Source organism: Pogoniulus pusillus, chromosome 27 (genome assembly GCF_015220805.1).
Source record: "Pogoniulus pusillus isolate bPogPus1 chromosome 27, bPogPus1.pri, whole genome shotgun sequence".
Classification (NCBI taxonomy): Eukaryota; Metazoa; Chordata; class Aves; order Piciformes; family Lybiidae; genus Pogoniulus; species Pogoniulus pusillus.
The window spans coordinates 11,825,078-11,848,830 of record NC_087290.1 but is presented as its reverse complement, the minus strand read 5'-3'; the positions used below and the strand labels follow the sequence as shown (position 1 = coordinate 11,848,830).

The following is a 23,753-nucleotide window of genomic DNA, read 5'->3' as shown; positions in this document are numbered from 1 at the left end:
AGAATAATGCTTTTTACAGCTCTTCCTTTCCTTTGGTTCACTGACTTAGTTGAGAACAGCTCCCTTTTCCCAGCAAGATGTTTTCTTTTTTGTTATGAGCCGTGGAAGTGCTGGGGGTTTTCTGTTGTAGTGCATCTGCTGGGTGCTGCTGCTTCTGCTTTCTGCTCAAGGATGTTACAAGATGCTTGCAGAGTTTGGGAGCGCACATGACTGGTTCTGAACTCTCTGTGGAGATGTATATGATGAGAGTTATCATCTGACAGCTTTTCAGGGTAGATTTTATGCAGAAAAGGGAAGAAATAAAGTATGGGGGACTTGAATGTCTTTACTGACCCAGCTAAGAATTGCTGAGGTAAAAGCTAACATTAAAACCTTACTGATCCTGATCTATAATGCTCTGGGAAGAACATGTTTGTATTTACAACCTGGGCTTGTATTTTTATTTGGTTTTTCGCTTGCTTTGTTCCTTAAGAGGCTCTGGCTACCCACATTTTATGTGCTTCTGGAATGTAGTAACAATTGTGGCATCATTTCTTCAGAATTCTTTTTCCTTCCTGAAATGAAAGCAGTGATAAGACCTTACAAAATGCTCACTTGGGTTTGCTTTCCTGGCCCGAGATGGATTTAATTGGATGAATTGCTGCTTCTCTCCTTCCATTGCTTTACGACCTCTGAAATAGCTTTCTGGGAGCTCTTGAATTTTGCAATTCCCTCACTGCTCTGCTCTAAACACCAAAACAGAGCTGTTTATCTGAGACAGTGCAGCAGCTCTTTCTGCATGTGCCCATCAAAATGCCATCAAGTGTTGTCAGATCCCTACCTGCTGTAGATAACACACTCCAGTGCAGCTTTTCCACCATGCTGCAAGCATTGAAAGCACTGCCATTAAACTTTAAGACTCTGTTGTCCTCACTAAATGTTCTGGACTATTTGGGAGCCTGTCTGAAAAGACCCTGATAGTTGTAGAAAGAAGGTGGTGAATGGATTTGATTTTTCTGATGGCTTGGCAGAGCAGTATAAAGAGTGACACAAGAGACTGTGGGGAACTCAGAGCTTAGCTTCCTGTCTCTTTATGTTGCTTCTCAGAATGCAGTGTTGGATTTTATGCAATAAACTGCAGTTGGTTGTACGTGTTCTTCTGAAATGCTGTTTGCCTGATCTTGGTGCTCCTGCTGCCTGGGATACAGGATCAACAGACAGGGCTCCTTTAAATGAGGCACACATGTCTGAGTTTGAAAATGTTCTGTTTCTTGGCCAGCCAGCAAGAGAATCTGAATTACTAAATTGTCTACATTAGCCTAAGAACTGATGAAAACAGAGCTTAACCATTTGCTTGATGGCCTCCCTTCTTCCTCCCTTAGGCAATATTTCTTTCTTGAGTATAGGCTGTAGTGTACCAGAAGGGCTATAAGGCTAGCAAACAGTGTTAGACATGTGGGTGAGGGTGCCAGAGTACTGGCTTAAGTTAGAACACTCAAGCTTGAATCTTGTTTTGCCCTGACAACACAAATAAACAGGTTTGTGGCTTTGTCTGTGCGACTTAAGTAGCTGAACGTTCAGACTCTTACCTTGACAAAGGATCCCAGAGGAACCACCCAGGAGGGAACGCTCCCAGTGGCAGGGCTCAAATACTAAAGTTTAGATACATCAGTAGGATTCGAGTGCTGAGTACAGGCAAGGGTTGCATGTTGAGAGAGAGCGAGCAGTCCTCACCCAAAAGGGTTTAAGCTATAATGATGAGAAACAAAGAGGAGGAAACAGGACGTGGAAATAGGACGAATAAGAACGATTAGGATGAAAGTCACCCTACTACTTCTGATTATAGATTACTCAAGCTTTTCATTCATGTTTAAGCATTTTCTAGTTGTTGTCAAGAATTTAAACTTCTGTATTGTTAATTGTAGTAGTGAAGACTGTGATATTCTTGGTGGTTGGGTTTTGTTTTGAGAGGATTTTTTGGGGGGTTTAGTGTTTTGTTTGTTTGACTTGGACTTTTTATACCAAATTACCTTGAACATGGACCTGATTAATTTTAAACCCTGTCATATTTTTTTGTTTCCAGCTATTTTCAGTGGCTTTCTGTTAGCACTACTTTCACCTTGTAATCCTTAAGAATAATTCTGTTTTACTGTGCATGTGTGTATTTTAATGAAATATGAAGGTAATGAAAAGCAGGAGAGCAGGGGACCCTTTGCCACTGCTTCTAAAGCAATTACAAAGTCTCTCTGTGTGTAAAGTTAGGTGCGTGCAAAAGGATTTTGAGAGGCTAAGGGCTCGTATATGGAATTGTTATAAACAAAAAAGCACAACATACCCTTTCACTCCGCAAAAAAAAACCAATCGAGTAGAGCTCGAAGCAAACTGGGACGCCAACAGAAAGACATCAACCAAGTAAAATGAATCAAAATGTGAAGATACAGAACAATCCAGACGGACTTAAATACTCACTGACCCCACTGTATCCAAACGGCATAAAAACAAATGCAAACAGGAGGAGAAGGGGGTACTTAGAGATAATTAACTGTTCAGAATAGCTCATCTAACCACAGTCTTATCTCTAGGAACAAAAGCGCAGGCATTTAGTGAGGGATATTAGCAATTGAAAAGTTTTTGTTTAGACTTGTTGTTTTCTTGGCAATAAATAAAATTCTTTATAAGAAGTCATTAAGCTATTTCTTAATGTTGCCTTTTCACATTTTTCAGGCTGTTACCCTTGTCCGGGGCCAAACACGAATCCTATTGCTCTTGGAAGCCGTTGGCTTGCTTATGCAGAAAATAAGGTAAAGAATGGTTTGATTTAAAAAAAAACCCAAACCCTTCAGTTCTTTCTCTGTAAATTTCATTCGAAGTTTTGCATACATAGAGGAAAAAAGCCCAACCAACAGCAAGACAGAAAAGGAGAAGTCTCAGACAAAAAGCCTTGTGAAAAAGGTGATCTGTAAGAGGACTTGCACAATGATGACAGACCTCATCTTTGACCCACTCACTCTGGTTGTGCTTCACCCTTTGTCATATCTTTGCCCTGCACGTTTGCTTACAGCTCATGAACTTGGGAGGCATAAATATCTAAGAGCAAAGGCAGAGAAGGCAGCTATCAGTATGTGTTTTTAGTGAGGTGATGGAATAACCCATTTTGCTTTTTACAAAGTTTAAGGCACTTATATTATATGCTCCTCTGACAGGCAGGCAGGTGGGGATCCCTAAATTCTAGTTTGGGCAGCGGAGTCTGGACGGAGGCAGTGAGTTTGCCTGAAATACCACAATGATGCACTTTGTAGCTTAGGAAATAACATTAAGATGACCACTTAAAATTGTTAGGCTCCAGGAAAAAGTTGAATTAATATTTCTTTCTGGAGGCAGAAGGAGAGAACAGAACCCAAGTAAAACAATTATCACTGTCCTTAGCCAGAGAAGTGATTGCATGTTTAAAACGTGAAGTGTTTCAAAACTCTAAATTCGGCTTCTACTGCCTTATTTTGATATCACAGCAGATGTTTTTTCTCCCTCCCCACCTGTAGCTGGATTAGCTGTTTCTAGAGCTGAACCAGAAATGATCAGAGGGGCAGACTTTAGAAATGTATTTGTTCTACCTTCTGAAGCACAACTGATTTCTCTCTGAACTCAGGATTGCCTTTCTTTGACCACCTCCACCCCGCCCGTGTGGTTTTGTAGAACTTCACCTGTCACTCTGGGATTTAAAAAGTGCTGCTGACAAAAATAGAAGGCACTGATCGGCAGAAGAATTATGCCAGGGTTTAAAGGGCTTGTGCGTCCCCAGGTATAGGCACTGGGGACTTCCCCTTTAGCCCCAGGCCGCGTCCCGCGTGTGTGTGCGCGCGGGCAGCGCGTCCCGCGTGTGTGTGTGCGCGCGCGCGCGTGGGCAGCGCGTCCCGTGTGTGTGTGCGCGCGCGTGTGTGTGTGCGCGCGGGCAGCGCGTCCCGTGTGTGTGTGCGCGCGTGTGTGCGCGCGCGGGTGTGTGCGTCCCCTGTGAGTGTGCGCGCGCGGGCAGCGCGTCCTCTGTGAGTGTGCGCGGGTGTGTGCGTCCCTTGTGTGTGTGCGCGGGTGTGTGCGTCCCCTGTGTGTGTGCGCGGGTGTGTGCGTCCCTTGTGTGTGTGCGCGGGTGTGTGCGTCCCTTGTGTGTGTGTGCGCGGGTGTGTGCGTCCCTTGTGTGTGTGCGCGGGTGTGTGCGTCCCTTGTGTGTGTGCGCGGGTGTGTGCGTCCCTTGTGTGTGTGTGCGCGGGTGTGTGCGTCCCTTGTGTGTGTGTGCGCGGGTGTGTGCGTCCCTTGTGTGTGTGTGCGCGGGTGTGTGCGCGCGCGGGCAGCGCGTCCCGTGTGTGTGTGTGCGCGCGCGGGCAGCGCGCGCGTCCTCTGTGTGAGAGTGTGCGAGAAGTGTGTGTGTGTGTGCGCGGGCAGCGCGTCCTGTGTGTGTGAGAGAGAGTGTGTGTGTGTGTGCGCGGGCAGCGCGTCCTGTGTGTGTGAGAGAGAGTGTGTGTGTGTGTGCGCGGGCAGCGCTTCCTCTTTGTGTGTGTGAGTGTGTGTGTGAGAGAGAGTGTGTGTGTGTGCGCGGGCAGCGCGTCCTGTGTGTGTGAGAGAGAGAGTGTGTGTGTGCGCGGGCAGCTCGTCCTCTGTGTGTGAGTGTGTGTGCAAGCAGCGCGTCCTGCGTGTACAAACAACTATCTGTACTTTTATTGCCACTTTATTTAGTCCGGAGTGGAGATTCTGTTGTTAGGATTCAAAGGCAAAAACTGCATTTGGAATTTGATGGCAGGTAGAAGAGTCTTGTTTTAATTTATTAACTTTGAGGGAAGGCAATGCAGAGTAAATCCCTTGTATGTTCCTTTAATCTATTCAAAGTGAAGTTTAAAGTAGCTCTTTCCCTTCGTCGTTTCTTTGCTCGCTGCTCATAAAAAGGAAGGGAAAGCCGCATTTGGATTCTTAGAATGTCTGATATTTAATGTTACATATACATGGCTAAAGCTTTTGATTATATTTATTTAAATTTATTTGTGGTATTGCTGCCAGACCCAAAATCCCACCATTGCAAAGTTTATGAAGTCTTAGTGACTACTCATCTTGTAATTGAAAACTGGAGTTGAGTATGCGACAGTCTGGGTGGCACCCAGAAGATTAGAAAAAGGGGTTAAGTGTCTCAGCAGGGCTTTTTGCTATTTGTAGGGAAAAACACACCACTGTACATGATAAATAAGAGCTATGGTAATGGGTTATGGGTTTGTGTAGTGTAATAGTAGTTACTTGGTTGCTGTCTTTATTTTTGTAGCTGATCAGATGCCATCAATCCCGTGGTGGAGCCTGCGGAGACAACATTCAGTCTTACACTGCCACAGTCATTAGTGCTGCCAAAGTGAGTACATCATCTGCTGCTGGGAGAGGTTATCATGGGAGATAATGATTAGGTTTCCCTGCTGAATTGTCCCGTGTGTCATCAGCACCCCCACCCCCCATTCACAAAAGGAGAGAACAGAGAAACGGGCTACTGTTAGCACTGGGCATATGGCTCTGATCCTGCACGTCTTGGAGCAGCCATTGCCTTGCACAGAGTATTCCTATTGCCTTGCACAAAGTATTCCTATTGCCTTGCACAAAGTATTCCTATTGCCTTGCACAAAGTATTCCTATTGCCTTGCACAAAGTATTCCTGTCCTTCTGAACTGACTTAGAAAAGTCATTTGTGCTCCAAACAGCTACTCCGATTAGTGGCCCCTCTTGCAAGAGAATCAGTGAAATGGATTAGTATATATTGGCTATTCCGAATATTGCAACTTCACACGATTAGAGATCAGCATTATTAGACCTTCAGCATAGTGAAAACTGACTTTACAAGTGCTTGATGCTTTTTGGACTCAATCACACCAATATTATATGTTTTAATCTCTGAAGGATGACTGCACAGTACTTGAGCTAATTAATTACCTTTCTTTGAAGGTGAGAGTTTATTAATGACTGTTTACGTATAGGTTCTATTGCCTAGTTTGCTTAGTCCAGATGACGTTATAATATCTCTCTGTTTTCAGAGAGATGCCTGGGTTTTCTTAACATCCAAAGAAGACCACAGCTTGGATAAATCTTAAGCCAAAGAGTATGCAGAGCTATTGTTTTACTCTCCTCCCCCTCCCCTCTGCTCCTTTCCTTGAGGATTTCTCTGTAGCATTTTGGCAAGTAATTTCTTTTTCTCACACACACAGGCACACACACATAAAGTGAGTTTTGGCTCTGTCTGGCAACCTTCATGCTGATTACAAGCTTTCCTTGTAACCACCAACCTTTTCATTTCTGATATGCACAACAAAACAAACCTAATAATAGGAATTAAATGACAGCACAGAGCAGAAAGCTCAGCGTCACTGAAGAAAACAACAGTTACAAGAACCCACAAAGAGAGACACAGGGCATGCCATCTGATGTGAAAACAAAACATCAAAACAAACATTCCATCAGCATAGGCTTTGGACACCATCTCGCTGTGGCTGGAGAAGGAGAAAAAAATCACAGTTTTTTTTACGTTGTTGAGGAGAACTTGAGCTGCTGCTCTTGTGAAGACATCTGAAATTTGCTGTCTCTCTCTGCATACTTTCCCTGTCAGCAAGAAAAGAAAAATGGGGGAAAATATCCCTGTGCTACTTCAATGTCAGCATCATGAATGTGTTTCTTAAAGCACACAGAAGTTTGAAAACCAACTTGCTTAGCATTGTCAGGCAGAGTCATGATGAGATGTTTGTAGAGTCTCACCAGCATAGCACTGTATGGCCAAAGCCAGACCTCCTCCTCACTGAAGAACAACAAAGCTTTCTTAAACCATATAATGATTGTCAAAGCATTCCAGTAGGCATTGAAGACTGAGCACTGTCCTGCTTCATTTTTGTTATCAGACCTAAATAAAATCTTTAAAAGGAGGGCATCTTTTCTACATCTTATTCTCAGACTCTGAGGGTGACTTGTTTTGAAGCCAGTAAGGACCAAGATGCTGACCTTACTTGCTGGGTGGTACTTGCCTAAGGATCATAACCCAGAAATTCCCATGTTAAACTAAATATATGAAAGCACTGAAATCATGATGTTACATCATGTGAATTGATGCTGAAGACAAAATGTATTTATAATCACAGGAGAGGATCGGTTGTTAGCCTCTGTACGGAGATAAAGGAAGAGGGAGAGCCAGAAGAAGAGATAATCATCCATCTCTATACTGCTTTGCCTTTTGCCAAGGAAATTGCTGTTGCTGTCTACTGGCTGTTAGATGTTACTGTAATAGACAAGATTAATACTAATATACTTCTAAATATTTGCACATTTTGGCTCTTTGTATATCTCAGCCTTACTATATTAATTTGTTACTCGTGTTTGAGCATGCAACACTAAGTCTGAGATGTTTAATTTATTACCAATTTCAGTGAATCTTGGCTTACCTCCTAGCAGAGTTTTCGTCTCTGTCAACTGAATTGCTGACTTCCTCGCTGGCAAATAGATACTCCAAATATCTGTTGCCCTTTGTCCATCACATTACCTCACTGTCAGCTTTACGCCTTGCTTAAGTAAGTCCTAATTTCTAAACCTCTGCTGCTGTTCTGTCTTACCATCCTTGCAGTGGTTTTTAATTCCTTGGCTTTGATCAGCTGAGGTACTAGTTTTTGAAAGTGGATGTCCTTCTATGTTCCCTGCACTGATCCACAAGTGCTTCCATAAACGTTCTTATATTGACAGATTATCTTGAGTTGCAGCCTTTTCTCTGTTTGGCTTCTGATTTCTTGCTGAAGGAAGTGGAAAGAACTTCATATAAAGGAGAAAGATAAAGCTGAGAGCAGAGCAATTTCAGCAGAGTCACTTTTGAGAATTACCTCTTCAGAAGATCTCAGTGACAGTGCAGAATGTTACATTAATGGTATTCCTTTTGAGAAATGCTTTTGAGTGTCCTGGTAGTGAGTGATGGGCTTGTCCTCAGCACACAGCAGGACATCACACTGTACTTGATGCACCTAATGAACTCTCTCCTTGTTCCAATGATGTAGGAGTCAGAAACTCCCCTGTTAATCCACAATACTGAGGTCAAAGCTGTGGTCACAGTCACGTCGGAGTGTGTTTACTGGTGCCAGGACTCCTGTCATTCTGGTAGCATGCTGAAAAATTCCTTTCTGTCATCTTCCCATGCCATGTGATAATTTTCAGAAGGTTTTCACTCCGAATATCCAACTTTTCCCTCTTTCTCCTTAGAGGCATCTTGCAAGAGCATTGCTTTCTGCTCTTGCTGGAAAAGCACAGACACTTTTTCAGGCTTAATACCTGATTTTCATTTCTCTGCGTTTGGTTGGTGGCTTTCTATCTGTTCCTCTTCTGAAACCCTCTGATAATTTCTCTCATTTGGCCAAGCAGAAAATTTCTGGACATGAATCACAGAAACATCCAGGTTGGAAAAGACCCTCAGGATCACCAAGTCAATCATGTCAAGGTTCCAATTTAGGTTGATCTTAAAGATCTCTTCCAGCATACATTCCTACCACGTGGTTCTATGATTCTAATGTTAGCAAAGTCAGAAACTGATGTGTTTGGAAAAATGATTCTTTTCACTCTAATTGAACCAACACTGTAGAATGGATGTAGAATATAGAGTCATAAGATCATTTGGGTTGAAAAAGACCTTTAAGATGATCAAGTCCAACCACGAAGACAGACATAAGTGGACAAAGAGATGCCTACCTCTCTGCTTTGCTGACCATGGTGTAATACTCAACGATAGCAGTGATGGGAGAGTGTTCAGGTGCTTAGTTTGAGATAAGCCTCCAAATGTGGAATTGCTTGTTAGAATTATCTATGTGTAGCCATTTTGAATGCAGCAAGGAAGGGGAATTAGATGTCTTCATGGTCAAACTTGCCATGCTGTTGAAGTTGAATATCCTAATGAGTTTCTTTTGTGTTCTACCTCTTCTCAGAATACGCAGGAAGAGCAGGAAAGGGAAACATCTTTGTGAAGCATTTCAACAAACATTTAGTTTGAACTGGAATCTGTAATTGATTATTTGTTCCTTTTGTTCAGGCTAACCAGGAAGCTTTTGGATTGTTGATTAGCAAGTCAGAGCTTTCTGATAGCCCTTTCTACTCTCTAGAGACTTTTTCATTTGTAAAACAAAGAAATCCTGTAAAATGTATTTATGAAGTGAAATAGGAACAGTATGTTGCTTTGTCACTAAGAGGATGCAAGGCCTCTGTTGGAACAAAACAGCCTACCACAAGCCAAATGCTTTATTTTAATTTCCTCATCTAACGGAGGTCCTTTTCTGATTAAATGAGTGCATACATTCAGTTTAATTGAATATTTGCCTTTCTTTACATCTGAATTAATGTGAAATCTCATTTTTAAGCAGGTAGGCTTCACATGAGCATGCAAATGATCTCTGTGTGTTTGCACACCATGCACCAGTGCTTGTAAAAGGCCCTGGATCAAGTTTTTTAATTTCATTTATTAGAGAACTTCTGTCAGTGGCACTGGCAGGTTCCCACCAGTGACAAAGGCACTGGGACAGTGCAAACTGTAACCCATTTTAAAACTTATTTGGTCTGTCTAATGTCTAGCATCAAATTATAAACCAAGTCCTTCTCACCTCATAACTTATTTTAGTTGATTCTTTCTCCATATCTTTTAATCCTGTAGCAGCAGAGCGGTTTAGCAAAGGCTGCATCTGTTTTCTCTTGTTACCTGATAACTTCTTAATGAGTACTAACAGCTTATGTGAGAGCAAGGTCATTAGCTCTAATGGATGGAAGGAACAGCCGATATGGCATGGGAAAGGTTAAAGATTACCAGGGAAGTTTTTGCAAACATACACATAGCACAAAGAAGTGAGTGCCGTAATGGTTTTGCACTGATATTTCTCAGCTAATGGCCTCGGCCACGTCTCTGTACACCTATTTCTTCTCAGGAGTCCTGCAGTCACAGCAGAGTCTCTGCTCAAGCACAGAGCTGTAATTCATTTTGCTAGATAAGCAATGTTAATTTTTTTCCTGGAGGGCTATGAATTTATACTTGGCACTTTTGTCATCTGATTTCTCCAACTGTAATATTAAAGAAATTTCCCAAAATTGGCCAGTTAAAAGTCTTGGTTCTTCTAATTTACTTATTTACCCATATGGAAATTTATACACTGATTTATCTTTCTTGCTTTAGGAGCTGCCAATACTTTTTATGTAACTTTTGTACAACATGTATTGGTCAGAAACTGCCCTCTTTTTGTAGCTGACACTTTTGTAAGGACAGTGTCCGTGGAAATGTGTTCTAGTGGTGGTATTGGGTCTGTTTTAGTTCTGTTGCTTGGGTCTCGTTATCTGCTTTAAGTTTCTCAGTCATCTAAATATGCCACTTAAATTTTTGTTGCAGTTCTCACTTGTACCTTAGTATAAAAAAGAAAGAATGAGAAACGAATGGCAGGATGTTACTAAAGACTTTAAACCCCAAAGACATTCCTATGATAAAGACATGGCTCGATTTTAAGTGGTAGTATCTCCATTAGCATTAATGGGGTAAGTACATCAGCTGAGGCATCTCAGAGGTTAATCAGGCTTCCTGCTGGATGGTGCCATCAATACCGTGTGGCGCCTAATTCTGTTGGCCCTTCAGAGGTTTTCCTGACAACACACTAACAGACTTTGTGTAAGTCATTTCCTATGAATTATTAAAACAAACGTTTGGCTGCTAATTGATGAACACTAATGTGTTTTCTAATCACTGCAGTTTGAGATTTTAGCACTAAACAAAGCAGTTGCAATTGATTTGTGGCTGCTTCTTGGTTTCAGCTTGTGATCTGTACAGGTTTTTTTTTTTCTGTTTCAATTTAGCAGGCAGCTTAGCTTGTCTTTTTAGTTAAGAATTGGCTTGTTATAGTGTCATTCCATTTGGATCTCTTTTGCTATTTCTTATTTATATTGCATAATAAATCTGTTCAGTTCTTCAGAGGCAAAGGAGGCACAGTCCTTGACTCAAGGAGAAAATATTTCAAGTTGTAGTTCGGGTTGTGTTTCTTTAAATCTATATCTCTGCCTCCGTCTGTGCTCTCCTTCTTTCTCTGCATAAAATGAAACAACATAAAAACAGTCTTCAGCCTCTTTAGATGATAAAAGCTGGTGCAATTAATCTGTTTCCAGAGGCATGTCTGGAGAACACGCAGGCTATGAGAAGTCACGTTGTGTGTGATGGTCTGTGCGTGTCTGCAGAGTTGTCCTCTCTGCTACCTTGAATTCCGGAGGGTTCGAGTCCCATCTTCAGCGTTAATGCTGCAAAAGGCAGAGTTGCTGAGGAACAGTGAATGTGGTTGCTGTATCTATGAGAAGCCAAACTCCTTGTCTCTTGCATTTGTGCAGAAGACACAACTTCAGCATTAGCCATTAAGGGTATTTCTCTGTGTAACGCTGCCCTCCACGCACACCCATCTTGGCTTCAGCATTTGATTCTTCTTAACTTGCCATGGGAATAAGTAAATAACAAAGTTAAAGAAAGAAACTAACATTTAGACAACATTCAAGTATTTCTTCTTTCCAAAATACTTTGGAAACATTTAATTCCAAAATAAAGATGAATACTTCAAATTCAAAGTACACTAATTTGCTTTTCCACCGATTTCTGTTACATTCAGCCTTTAGCAGCTTACATATTGCTTACAAAAGCATGGGTTTTGTGCTTCTCTTGTGCACAATCTAGTTAAACTAATGAATTCCAAAATAAAGATGAATATTTCAAATTAGTAGGATGCTAATTTGTTTTTTATACATTTATATTACATTCAGCCTTTGGCAGCTTATGTATCACTTGCAAAAACATCTGGTTTGTGTGTCACTCATGTGCACAATGTAGATACATTACATAATTCCAAAATAAAGATGAATACTTCAAGTTATAAGGATGCTAATGTATTTTTATACATATTTCTATTCAGCCCTTAGCAGCTTATGTATCATGTATAAAAACATCTGGTTTGTGTGCTTCTCCTGTGCACGATCTAGTTAAATTAATTCACTCCAAAATAAAGCTGAATAATTTCCAGTTGAAAACATGCATATGAATTGTGTTCAGAAAAAAAGAAATGAAGATAGAGCCACAAAGCAGCCCTAAATATTATTTATTGGTTCTCTTTCTTTTTATAGACAATAAAGACTGGACTTACGATGGTTGGGAAAGTAGTTACCCAGCTGACAGGGACGCTGCCTTCAGGAGCAACCGAAGAGGAAATTTTAGCTCATAGCAACCTTCGTCGAAGTCCTTTGGTGCCTGGAATCATCACTATCATTGATACAGAGACAGTTGCAGAGGGGCAGGTAATGCAGCTTGCACAGAAACAGAATGTGCATTTCTTTTGACCAAAAAAAGGGAGGGAGAACCCCCGAACTCGACGAGGAAAATGCATTTGTGTGCTTTTGAAAATGAAAAATAGCTGAGATTTTTGCCAGGTCCAAAACTCTTACAGGCGCACACAGCTGTGATCAAGTCCTGTTGTGGACTGAAATTAAGCCAAAATATATATTGTCCTTAGAACATATTTATGTGACACTTTGACAACATCAAGTGTGAAGTGTCACATTTTGTCTCCCTAGCACTTGCTCCTAATTGACATTGATTTATGCTGATCAGTTGAAATGTATATGTAGGCTGATTATATTTATTAATATATAACGTGGCTGGAAAATGCGATTGTCTGGAAGTGCTGGGAATTGTTGCATTCCAGTTGAAAGGAGGGACGATGAATGAAGCTGCCTATTAAGTATCAAAGCTTATTTTTTACATCCATTTCCAAACTGAAATGTAGTCAGGCATGACGCTGTTTGGAGGCATATTTACTGTTCCATGCAGTGCAGCGTGTCAGACAAAAGAATCTGCTGAAAAATCCCTACGGTGATCACACAGCCTTTAAACTGGAGTGCTGCAGTGTCTTTGGGACAGAAAGTAGCCACCGCTTTTTGTTTGTTTGTAGCCAGCATTTCATTTGCAAGTGTCTGGCCCTGGAATCAGCATTTATGCCGAACTCACATACACTTCATTAACCTGTAACCATTTTGTAAGAGATTATTTTCTTCATGATGTTCACATTTATTGCATTTAACAAAAAAAGAGAAAAGAAAAAACCCAAACCATTTCTTTTGTCTCTATTTCACATCATTATGACGCTTCTTGCAGGTAGGTTGGTAAAGTATTAATGACAAATCAAAAATCAAACTATTTCTTACCTGAGAGGAAAATAAAATGTATTACTTGAAAACAAGCAAACCAAACTCTTTGAACTGTAGTTGTTCCTGAGAATCAGTTTTGGAACTACTTAGTCAAGCAGTGTTACACTGAAGGAGGGTTGCTCATATAATGTTATAGCCTTTTTCTTCTCAAACTGAAAGAAGAATAGAGAATGGAAAAAATAATTATTTTTACTTAGCAGTTTATAGAGTCTGGGCTTAAAATAAGTCTGACCTTTGGGATCTGATTTTGTGTTCTGGGGTGGGTGGGGGCAGTGTGGGCAAAAAGTTTTTTTGGTTCTATAGCACTAGAAAGGAGGGAAATTTTGCCTCATAAATTCCTCATGGAGCCTTGTTTAATATGATTGTTATTTCTGGTGGTCATTTTCTGTGTTTTGATTCTTCTGCATAGACCTAGGGGGAAAAAGAAGAAAAAAAGATATCTCTTAGGTTTTTAATTCTTGTTCTGTATGATTTAGAGGTTTTATGAACTTGTCCTCTGACCTTAACAATTTTAGGCAGCTATCAAGCCTAAAGGGCACTATGGAAAAGTAGTTGTAAAAATGATAACGCTTGGCTTGTCCAAATACTGCTGGTGGAACATAAATAAGCCATCAGTTCTAGTAAAATAGTTCTGGTCTTGAATCTCTAGGGAAGGAGGCTCTAAGTTAGATATCCTAATTGTACCTCTCACATTCATATTTTTTTGTGATTGGAAGTTTGAAAATGCTATTAAATTAGTAATTGATTGTCTGTGCTGAGCCTTGCTTTTGGAATTCCCTTTATTTTTTTCCCCGGGAAAAATAAAAGAATCTCTTTCCTTGATAGATTTTTGGGGTGCAGAAGTCTTTTTAGCAGTCTTTTCCTTCTGAAACCTGCATCTAGCAAAAAGCAGGTTAATTAAAAATAAATCCACTCTGTAGATGGTCTGAAGCAAGCCTGTCATTCAGCACTGCCCCAGTAAAGAACCTTCTGATGTGAGGAGTGACGTGTGGGCTCGCAGTCCCCACTGAGCTCTTGTCCATCACTCCAGCTCTATTTCCACTGCCAGGTGGAATTGTAAGTTTTTGTGCACATGTCCTCATTTGAACGTGGCAGACTTTCATTCTGGCAGTTGTGTGAGTTGCCTTGTCCCAAGGAGCCTGGCAAAGGTCCTGATCTTGTGTGCTAGCAGAGGCAGATAAGGCTGCAAGAAATGACTTGCTAGTTTCGATGGCATGTACAGGGACTAGCTGGGTAGTCCTGGCTGGGTTTTAGAGCATAATTGAATGAAGCTTCAGTTCAGGAAAGTGTTTCAGCATATGTGACCTTTAAAGGATACAAGAAATCTCACTGAGCTGAATGTGGATGCTCAGAATCTCAGCAGAAGCTGGTCGGGAAGTGTCATGCTGATTTGGAAGCTGCATGACTGAGCTGCATTGATTCTTCCTCCTTGTATTAGTTTCTGGAATTACTTTACTGCTCTGTGGCAAATTGGTTTGCTGATAATAGTTATCCAGACTATGTTATTAGGGATACTGGTTGAAACAGAAGAGCAATTGAGGTGGTTGATGAGTGCAGAGTGCAGCCTCTACTGCAGTCGCAGTACAGTGGCGTAGTGAATGTCTCTCAGTCTCTCTGTTCTTGACACCGTGTGGCAATGATTTTTCTAAAGTTATTAGTATGGCATCCCAGTTTTCAGAGTCCAGGTGGGAAATAGGAGATCTGTGTGGGTACAAGGAAATACTTAGTGGCATTCCTGCTTCCTCTTATGGTGAAGATGCCTAGCTTGGAGTATTTGCTTCCTGCTGTTTGGGGATGCTGCTGGGTGGCTTTGCCCATTACAGGCATCACTCTTCCTAAACTGACTTGGAAACCACAAGAATGAGTGATGCCTACCAAGTGTTTGCTGGACTGAATGAACCTTTGGAAAGCCTTGCAAAGCCTTGCATCCCTTTTGTCGGTCCAGGAACTATGTGAATAAGTTTGTGTTTTCAGAGGTGCATGGTTTTCAGAGGTGGTTGAGCCTCATCATAAAGGAAGCAGAAAGGAATTATTTTCTTGTCAGCAGCAGGCTCCTAATGTACAAGGAATACCTCACCTCCTCCAGGTCAATAATAAAGATCTCTTTCTACTTGCACATCCTAAGAATTTGGGTCTTGTAATGAAATCAATTTCCATGTAACAAAAGAAATCTTTAGAGGTAACATATAGGTAAAAAAATAATAATTAAGAAATGTGGCTTAGAAACATAAGGAAGACAACAGTAAATCCAAGGCAAGCAAGCATGACTTTTTGAAGGAGCTATAGACACTTTTTTTCTCAGTAAGAAAAGAGATTTTTTTCTTTTTTTTTAATATAAAGATAGGTATAATGGTTTGCAAAGTAATGATGCATGTGATAGTCCATTTACTTTGAGTGTAGCAACCCAGGTTGTAAAGGTACAGTGAGTGCATGTGTACAAACACACAGGATTTATTTACCAGGAGGGTGATTAAGGAACATGTTTTTGGACAGAAGCCAGAAAGACTGACTACAGCTTTTAAGTTGTCACTGACTTTTTTTAAAGTCTATTTCAAAGCTGTCCAATAGAAAGGAGATGAGGTGGAACTCAGTGCATTTCATGCAGTGTACTCTGCTACCACAGCACAGCTCGAGATGCCAACTTACCACTAAAAAATATACAATTAAAGCCTGAGGAAATCTGAAGATTTAATTTGGTGAGATGACATTAGAAGGGAAAATATTTTTAATGAGCCTGATTGATGTAGATATTGTAATAAAATCTGGTCCCCAGCAGTTATGTGACAGCTTCTGCCTTCAAAAGCAAAGGTGCTTTGAGAAAATGTGAATTATGAAGTAATTAACTAAACGCAGAGGAATGTGGAATTATTGAGGTTGGCTGTCAGGATGTATTTGTAAAAGGAGTAAAAATAATTATCGAGATGCCCGAGCAACTTTGTGGTAAACCCAGATATGTTAACGAGGTTGTGTGCTTGTTTAAACTGCCTTCTAATGAAGTGTCAGCAAACTTTTCAGCTCGGCGTAATGACTATTTATTTCAATCTGTTAATTAGTGGAAATGGATAAAACTAAGGCTGGACAGATGTCCTCTTTTTCAGTAATTGGAATTAAATGTGTAAGCCTTTTAGTGGCTCGAGTTTTAAAGGGGGGGGAATTATTTTCTTTTGACCTTTGTTTCTGTATTCTTAATTAATTCATCAGCCAGGCCACCCACGTGTAGTCTGCAGTAATGACCTTGCTCAAAAGTCCTTAGTTTTGGGCCTGAATGTAAATCTGTTCAAGATCTAACATTCAGTTGACAAGAGAAATATGTGGCCATTGAAAAGACAAAACTGGATCCTCAGTGCTTTTGATAGAGGGATGTGATTGATGAGCGAGATCCTTGTGTTGCTTTCACAGCTCATCCAAAACACATGAAAATATTACAGGAAATGGTTGAAAAAGAGAAAAATAAGATAACATGTTGATCTTTTTAGCTTTTAATATGTGTTTGGGGCTGCTTTTTTATTTCCCTGTTCCCTATTCACTTTTTATTGCATTAAAGAGGAATTTTCAAAAAACAAAACACCCACCCTGCAGATTGGTGCAGTTTCAAAAGTTCATTTTCACTCGGTAAAAAGCTGATGAAAATGGAGCGAAATGGAGATGCTTATGGAGAGCAAGAATTGTTGTGAAACTTTGGTCTAAAGCAAAGGAGCTTAAAAAAATAAAATCCAAGCTTATTCAGTAATAAAACTTTAACTGCATAGATAATTCCCCTGGTCATTAACACCAGTGCTTTTATTTATCAGAGCAGCTTTCACAAAGGCTAATTTGATGTTCTGATGCTCGTATATTTGGCATCAATTTTCTCCTCTCTTTATATCTCCTTGTATTACAGAAGAATTCCTTTTATACATAAATATAAAAAGGGCAACAGGATTCCCTCAGAGCATAATACTGTCTGCCTTACTTTTATTAAAGGAGATCTGTTTTTTGTCAAGAAGACATTTTTGTCTCAGATAAATGGTTCAGGCTGAGCACAAGGCTGGTTTGAGTTTATGCTGGATCCTATTAAACGGAGTGCAGTAGTTAATGCCACAGATTTATCACTTCTAGCCCTTTTCCACTGATGTTTGACCTTAGCTATAAGTTGGGGGGAGGTTTGGAGAGGATTGGGTTTTGTGCATATGAACCGTAGTGGACGCTGCACTAACTTCAGCTCTTTACATCACTGGAGATCTTCAGAAGTACACATGCAAGGAACTCTTTATTCTGTAATATTCCTATTTATCAATCTGGCCAAAGCGATTTGTTTTTATGATGATGGGATTATTCTTGCTTAATTTTATTAAGGGTAGGGCCCGCTTGATTAGATTTGTGTCCGTTTTTATTTGTGTTACTTTCATGTTTTATTTAAAAACATGTCTCCACTGGGATAAGTGGTGTAATTTGCCTTTAAAGATTAAAATAATTGGAGTCATAATTACTGGTGGCTTCTGTTCAGCAGTATGGAAAATGCGACGAATGAAGAAAAATATGGCAGAGGAGGAAAAAGCTTTGGCTTCAGCTATCTCTTGCCCTCAAAGCAAATACTGTTTTCTGACAGGAGATGTAATGATCCCCTAGGTGTGTTGGCTGTCTGCTTCTTTTTGAAAGGAAAATAAAAAGGACTTGATTCATCTTTGTTCAGCTACAGTGTTCTGCTGAACTTTAATTGAGCTGGCTTGAGAGCTGCAGCCTTGGCTCAGCAGGGCCAGCTAAGACCTCTGTTGGCTGGCAACCTTGTTTTTAAAATGGTGTTGCAGCTTTCCTGGTAAGATACTGCTGGGACATCAGAAATAGGCTGAGTGCTGGTTTGCAGGGCCACCTTGGTAGAACAGCCTCAGAGTTTCTCTCTTGTTGGTTCCTTTTCTTAAAATGATGTTTGGAATGGTAGCCAAGTCTGGAAGGAAGACACTTGAGCATCGCTGTGAACCTCAGTGGCTATGCAATTATAAGAGTAATGCTAAGATTTATGAACCTTTCTCAATGAGTGACTTTGTAAGGTCTTTTAATAGAGTGGTTAGAGGCCAATACCTTGGAGAAGGAATCCTCTTCAAGATGTAAAAAACTGCAGCCTCAGGATTCCTGTGGGCTTTATATGCAACGTGCAGTGGGAAGCCACTTGAGCTGCTTCCTTCAGGCTTTTTGACAGCACTTGGGTGTGCTATTAGGCAATTTGTTTTGATTTCCAAGAAAAATTTCCAACTCTACTCTTTCCAGTGGTAAGGAACCATAAGTTGGCCAAAAGGAATCAGTAGTTGCTTATATGTCATTTACTAGCATTGAGACATCGCTTTCTCCAGCACCTTTGTGGATACCATCTTCCACTTCAGCATTTGCAAGAAGTGGTTCCTGAAAGTTAGGGAGCCTGCATGGAAGAGGCTAATTGTACTTCTTCATGGCTGTGCAGCTCTGGTCTTCATCCTTGCTGAAGCCATGCTGGAATTAATCCAGTTTACAGTCTGGAGCAGACCTGTTCTAGGTGATCCTGCTTTGGTGGAGCAGGGAGTTAGACTAGGTGATCTTCAGAGGTCCCTTCCAAACTGTACCTACCATTCTGTGTTTTTGTGCTCACCAAGTCATAGAACCTTAGAGGTTGGAAGGGACCTCTAGAAAGATCATCCAGTCCAACTCCCCTGCCAAGCAGGATCCCTTAGGGTAGTTTGCACAGGAATGCATCCAGGTGGGATGAAAGTCTTCAGAGGAGACTCCACAACCAGTTAGATTGTGTGTAACTGGTTTTAGCAATAATCAGGTGCTGTTGATAGCTACACATTTCCATTTTCCATTTCTATTTCATTGAACAGTGTAACAGGCTGGATGTAAAAACCTCTCCATGTCTTCACTGCAGCTGCTTTCTGATGTTACTTTTATCGTGTATCCTTAATTACAGCAAAATGTTCAGGATGAGACCAAGTTACCTTGAAGTGGAAGCTGTGAAAAGATTATGTAGAGGAGTTATTCACTGAAGTTTACATAGGCTGAGCAAAGAACAGTGTTTCTTTGAAAAGCTCTTAGGAAGATCTCCAGACCCTTTGGTTAGTGGTTCTGGAATAAGCACGAAATGCTGACAAGGGAAAGCAAACCCATAATTGTGCTTGTGTGACAGTGCCAAGTAATTTGAACATTGCAAGTCAGGCAGGCACAGGCCTCTTCATCCATGTTACGTGACTTCTTTAAATGTTTAAAGATGATTTCTCTGTTGGAAGCACAAAACCATCTTCAAATCATTCAGATATCTCTTAGGGATAGGAAGTATTAAAAACCTTTCAGATTATTTTGGAAGCAGCAGACAAATTAATCTGAACTGAAAAGGGGAAATTTTGCACTGTCTTGTTAAGAAGGTGGTTTTTGCTTACCACAGAAAGCCTTTTATTAAGTCCTTTTCTGACAGATCTTTCTCATTGTTTTACTTCATGTAGTCTTTAACATGATGTAAGGAAGGAATAAAATACTTAAGCAGCTCTTATGTGTGCTTGGTCCATGCATCCTTTGGTTCTCTTTGACAAGGCTAAGAGTTGGTGACCTCATCAATGTCTATAAATATGCAAGGGGTGGGTGCCAGGAAGATGGAGCCAGCCTCTTCTCGGTGATGCCCAGTGACAGGACAATGGCCAATGGGTGGAGGTTGAGGAACAGGAGGTTCCATGTGAACCTGAGAAGGATTTTTTTCCCTGTGGGGGTGACAGAGCACTGGAACAGGCTGCCCAGGGGAGCTGTGGAGTCTCCCTCTCTGGAGATATTCAAGAACCGTCTGGATGTGTTCCAGTGTGATCTGCTCGGGGTGATCCTGCTCTGGCAGGGGGGCTGGACCAGATGATCTCTCAAGGTCACTTCCAGTCCTTGACATTCTATGATACCTTTTTTGTTTTGTACAGGCAGACATTGGTGATACTTTAGGAGGTCCTTCTGTATGTCTTAACAGTCAAATTTAATTTTGACTGGCCCAAGTATTTTTATCAAACTTAAGCAGCCTTTTGTTGAAACAACCAAAAGCTCATCCTTTGTTTCTTTCCCCAGAAGATGTTGCACAACACAGATCTCAGGCCAGATATTTCCTTTTCCACTTAATTTCCTTCTGTTGTGAAAACTCTCCCATCTCAGAACTGGTTTTTTGTTCACAAGAAGAAATTTTACAAGAGCAGCACTTTTTAAAAGGGGTTTTGAGGAACAGCCTTTGAAATATTGTTACTTAATCTCCACTGAGAGACAGAATTTTTATTACCTGCATGCTTCACAGTGCAGCTGTGCACACTGCACACTGCTCCCAGTCCTCATCATTTCTTACATCGTTTGAAACCCAGATACTTCAAGTCCATCACTACTTACTAGCAGGATGCAAGCTGTAGTGTTGTTACCTGTGTAACTGACAGAAAGCAGCCTCACTTTCTTGGGCTGGGATTTTGGTCAGTTTTTCCACTCAGTTCCCTTGTATACTTTATTTGAAGCCTCTCACAGAAACTGCTGGGTTTTGTAGTGGTTAAGTATTCCCTCTTGTTTTTTCTTTCTATTGTGTGATTTTTGTTACTGCTTGAAGAAAATCCTACATTGCTGACAGCTGAAGCAGTGTATGTGCTCTATGGTGGAGTCACACCAACCCTCCTTAGTCCAGCTGCATGCTGCTGTGAGTGTGGTGGAATAAGATTCCTGCACAGAACAGAGCAGGAGAGCTCCTGCCACAGATTTGAGTAATAGGCTCTTGATTATAGACGTGCAGGGAGATCACAACTCTTGCTTGAGCCAAGTGATGGAAACCTTAAATGCAGCTTCCTAGTGCACCACATGTGGACTTTTGTAATAAGCTTCTATGCAGCCGTGAATAGTTTATGTAGCAGAACAGTTATATTTTGTGTTCTGTTTTATAGGATAAATAAACAACCTGTTTCTGAAGTGCATAATCCTTTCAAGTTCATAGTAGGTGATTTGAGCATGCCTCATGTCTCTTCAGCTGAAAACAATACAGAGAGTAGTTTGTGTTTAATTCATGAGCAGTTGTATTTCTAATTCACCCTGCTGTGTGTATTTGATAAAACAGTTCCTGTACCACTGAGATGATGTTTTTTCTTAGGTGTAGTTTTACTTCCTGACCTCCCTTTGTATGTATTACTGTTATGCAGGTACTTGTCAGCGAGGACTCTGACAGTGATGGTATTGTTGCCCACTTCCCTGCACATGAAAAGCCAATTTGCTGCATGGCCTTTAACCCTAGTGGTGAGTTATTTTACTGTTTTAATGTGAGAGTTGCTAAAGACAATTAAATAACCTGGGTATATGCTTCAATATTTTGGAGGGATTGCAAATGCTATTGTGATACCTGCAAATGTCTGCTACAAGGACTTGTGAGCTGCTCTGTTAAGTGCTGAATGTGTTAATTTGTCCTTTCTGGAACTGTCAAACTTAAGCAGCTGTTTCACTTTGGTGTACATGAGAAGATTCAGATAGCCACTTTGAATGCAGCAGAAATGCTGAGAAATTCTTTTCTGTTGGGCATCCTTCCAGCCAGGTAAGATGTTCTGATGCACAGCTCTCCAGACGGTCAGCGCCTCTATTAAACTGTGCTGTTCCATAAATAAGAAAATAAATTAAGTCCTTTCACTGACACTGCTTTTAAAGTAACTTACTGTGCCATTGTGGTATTGGTTGATGGAGAGTTTGTGATCCTCTCCTGCGTGACATCAACTGAAATCTGAAAATACGGTACTCTGAAGTACCTTCTCCTCTCCTCCCTCTTTAGAAATAACAGTGACTGTGGGCAACAGAGATAACTACAAAGCTTATCTGTTACTAAATCTTAATAATTAGGCAATTAACATGTTTACTGCTCTACAGAGAGCAAAAAAAAGAGAACATTCTGGTTGAAGTGGTCAGTGAATCAGCAGCTTCTGCTTGCCCAAATGAGTGGGCCAAATGTCACCAAGATCTTGAGGATGAAGCCACATTTCAAAGAATAAAATTAAACGTCTGACATTTATACTTTCACTCTTAGTGACCAGTTGGTCTTATTCTGACATCCCATCTGTTGTGTCAGAACTCTTTAATAGCCATGTGCAGTTCACAACATTCTCACTGGGAGGTTTTGACAGAAAAAAACCCATTCTCATCTGCCTCAATTTTCTTCTCATACTTAAGAAGGTTTTTTTTTTGTGGAGTCCTGTGCACTGAACTGAGAATCAGCTATGGCAATTCTGAGCAGGTTCACTTAAAGAAGGTCACACAGGAACATGTACAGATGGGTTTGGAGTGTCTCCAGAGATGGAGATTCCAATGCCTCCCTGGCTACCGTGTTCCAGTGCTCCATCACTCTTAAGTTTCTCATGTTTGGATGGAACTTATGTTTAAGTTATGCCCCTTGTCCTGTCACTGGTCAACACTAAAAAAAGCCTAGTCCCATCCTCCTGACACCCACCCTTTGAGTATTTCTAAGCACTGATGAGATCTCCCCACCATAGTCTGCTCTTTTCCAGACTAAAACCTCTTAATTCTCTCAGTCTGTCCTCATCAGACATGTTCCGGTCCCCTCATCATCTTTGTAGCCATTTCTGTACCCTCCCTGTCCTTCACTAATTAAGTAAAATAAAGACATCTGCTTGAATTAGAATGCTTCATAGATAGTAATTAAATGCCCCCTGAGGACAGTTTTTGTGATTAAGTACATGTAAGGGAAACAGAATATTTATGCAAAAGCAACTGAAATTGTTCAGTTATTACATGGAAGGATACATTTGCATATCATTGGATTATTTGTGTTAGAATCCAGGTCTTTTGGTGTGCTCAGGTACTAGACCTGCAGTCTTTGTGCACAGCACACAAACTGTTCAGGTTTAATGGTGCAGTAAGATACTGAATGGCAGAATGCTTTTTCCAATTGATGTTCTTTTTGCCTGATTGCAAATTATGGATGTTATGAGGTATCTGCAAGAGGGAAGCTTGACAGCAAGGTATTGAATTGTACTGCATGTTCTGGGGACAGAAGAGCAGCTTCAATAAAGCAGAAAACTCTTACCTCAGCTGTGTGCACTATGAAAGAAGCACTTCACACAGGCATCTCTAGTCTGGATTTAACATCAAGGCAGCATTTTGTTTGAAGCCAGTGTTGTAAGTAACATCATCTATTGTGTAGTGGTATATTACCAATTAAGCTGATCTCATTACAGAGCAGAACAAAACAAGAGGTGACTTTTGATAATGGCTTTGTCTATCGGCTGGTTGCACTAGAAGACCACTTTGAATCATCAAGTGGTGGCTGCAATGCTGCACTAGAACCTAGCAGCTACAAACTTTTTAGAATCATAGAATAAAATCATAGAATCACTGAGGGTTGGAAGGGACCACAAGGATCATCCAGTTCCAATCTCCCTCCCATGGGCAGGGACACCTCACACTGGATCAGGCTGTCCAGAGCCCCATCCAGCATGGCCTTAAACACCTCCAGGGATGAGGCTTCCACCATTCCAAGGTCTCACCACTCTCATGGTGAAGAACTTCTTCCTAGCAGTCTGAATATA

General features: G+C 40.9%; 1 protein-coding gene across 15 annotated transcripts in view; it reads left to right on the top strand.

The window, feature by feature from the left end:
* Positions 1–23,753, top strand: part of BCAS3 (BCAS3 microtubule associated cell migration factor) — a 413,259-nt gene that overhangs the window by 63,647 nt on the left and 325,859 nt on the right. For all 15 annotated transcript variants that reach the window (XM_064166577.1, XM_064166584.1, XM_064166578.1 and 12 more), the window contains exons 10-13: positions 2,704–2,780; positions 5,279–5,362; positions 12,145–12,315; positions 21,366–21,459. In XM_064166577.1, the coding sequence (XP_064022647.1) occupies positions 2,704–2,780; positions 5,279–5,362; positions 12,145–12,315; positions 21,366–21,459 (426 nt within the window). The remainder of the gene's footprint in view (positions 1–2,703; positions 2,781–5,278; positions 5,363–12,144; positions 12,316–21,365; positions 21,460–23,753) is intronic.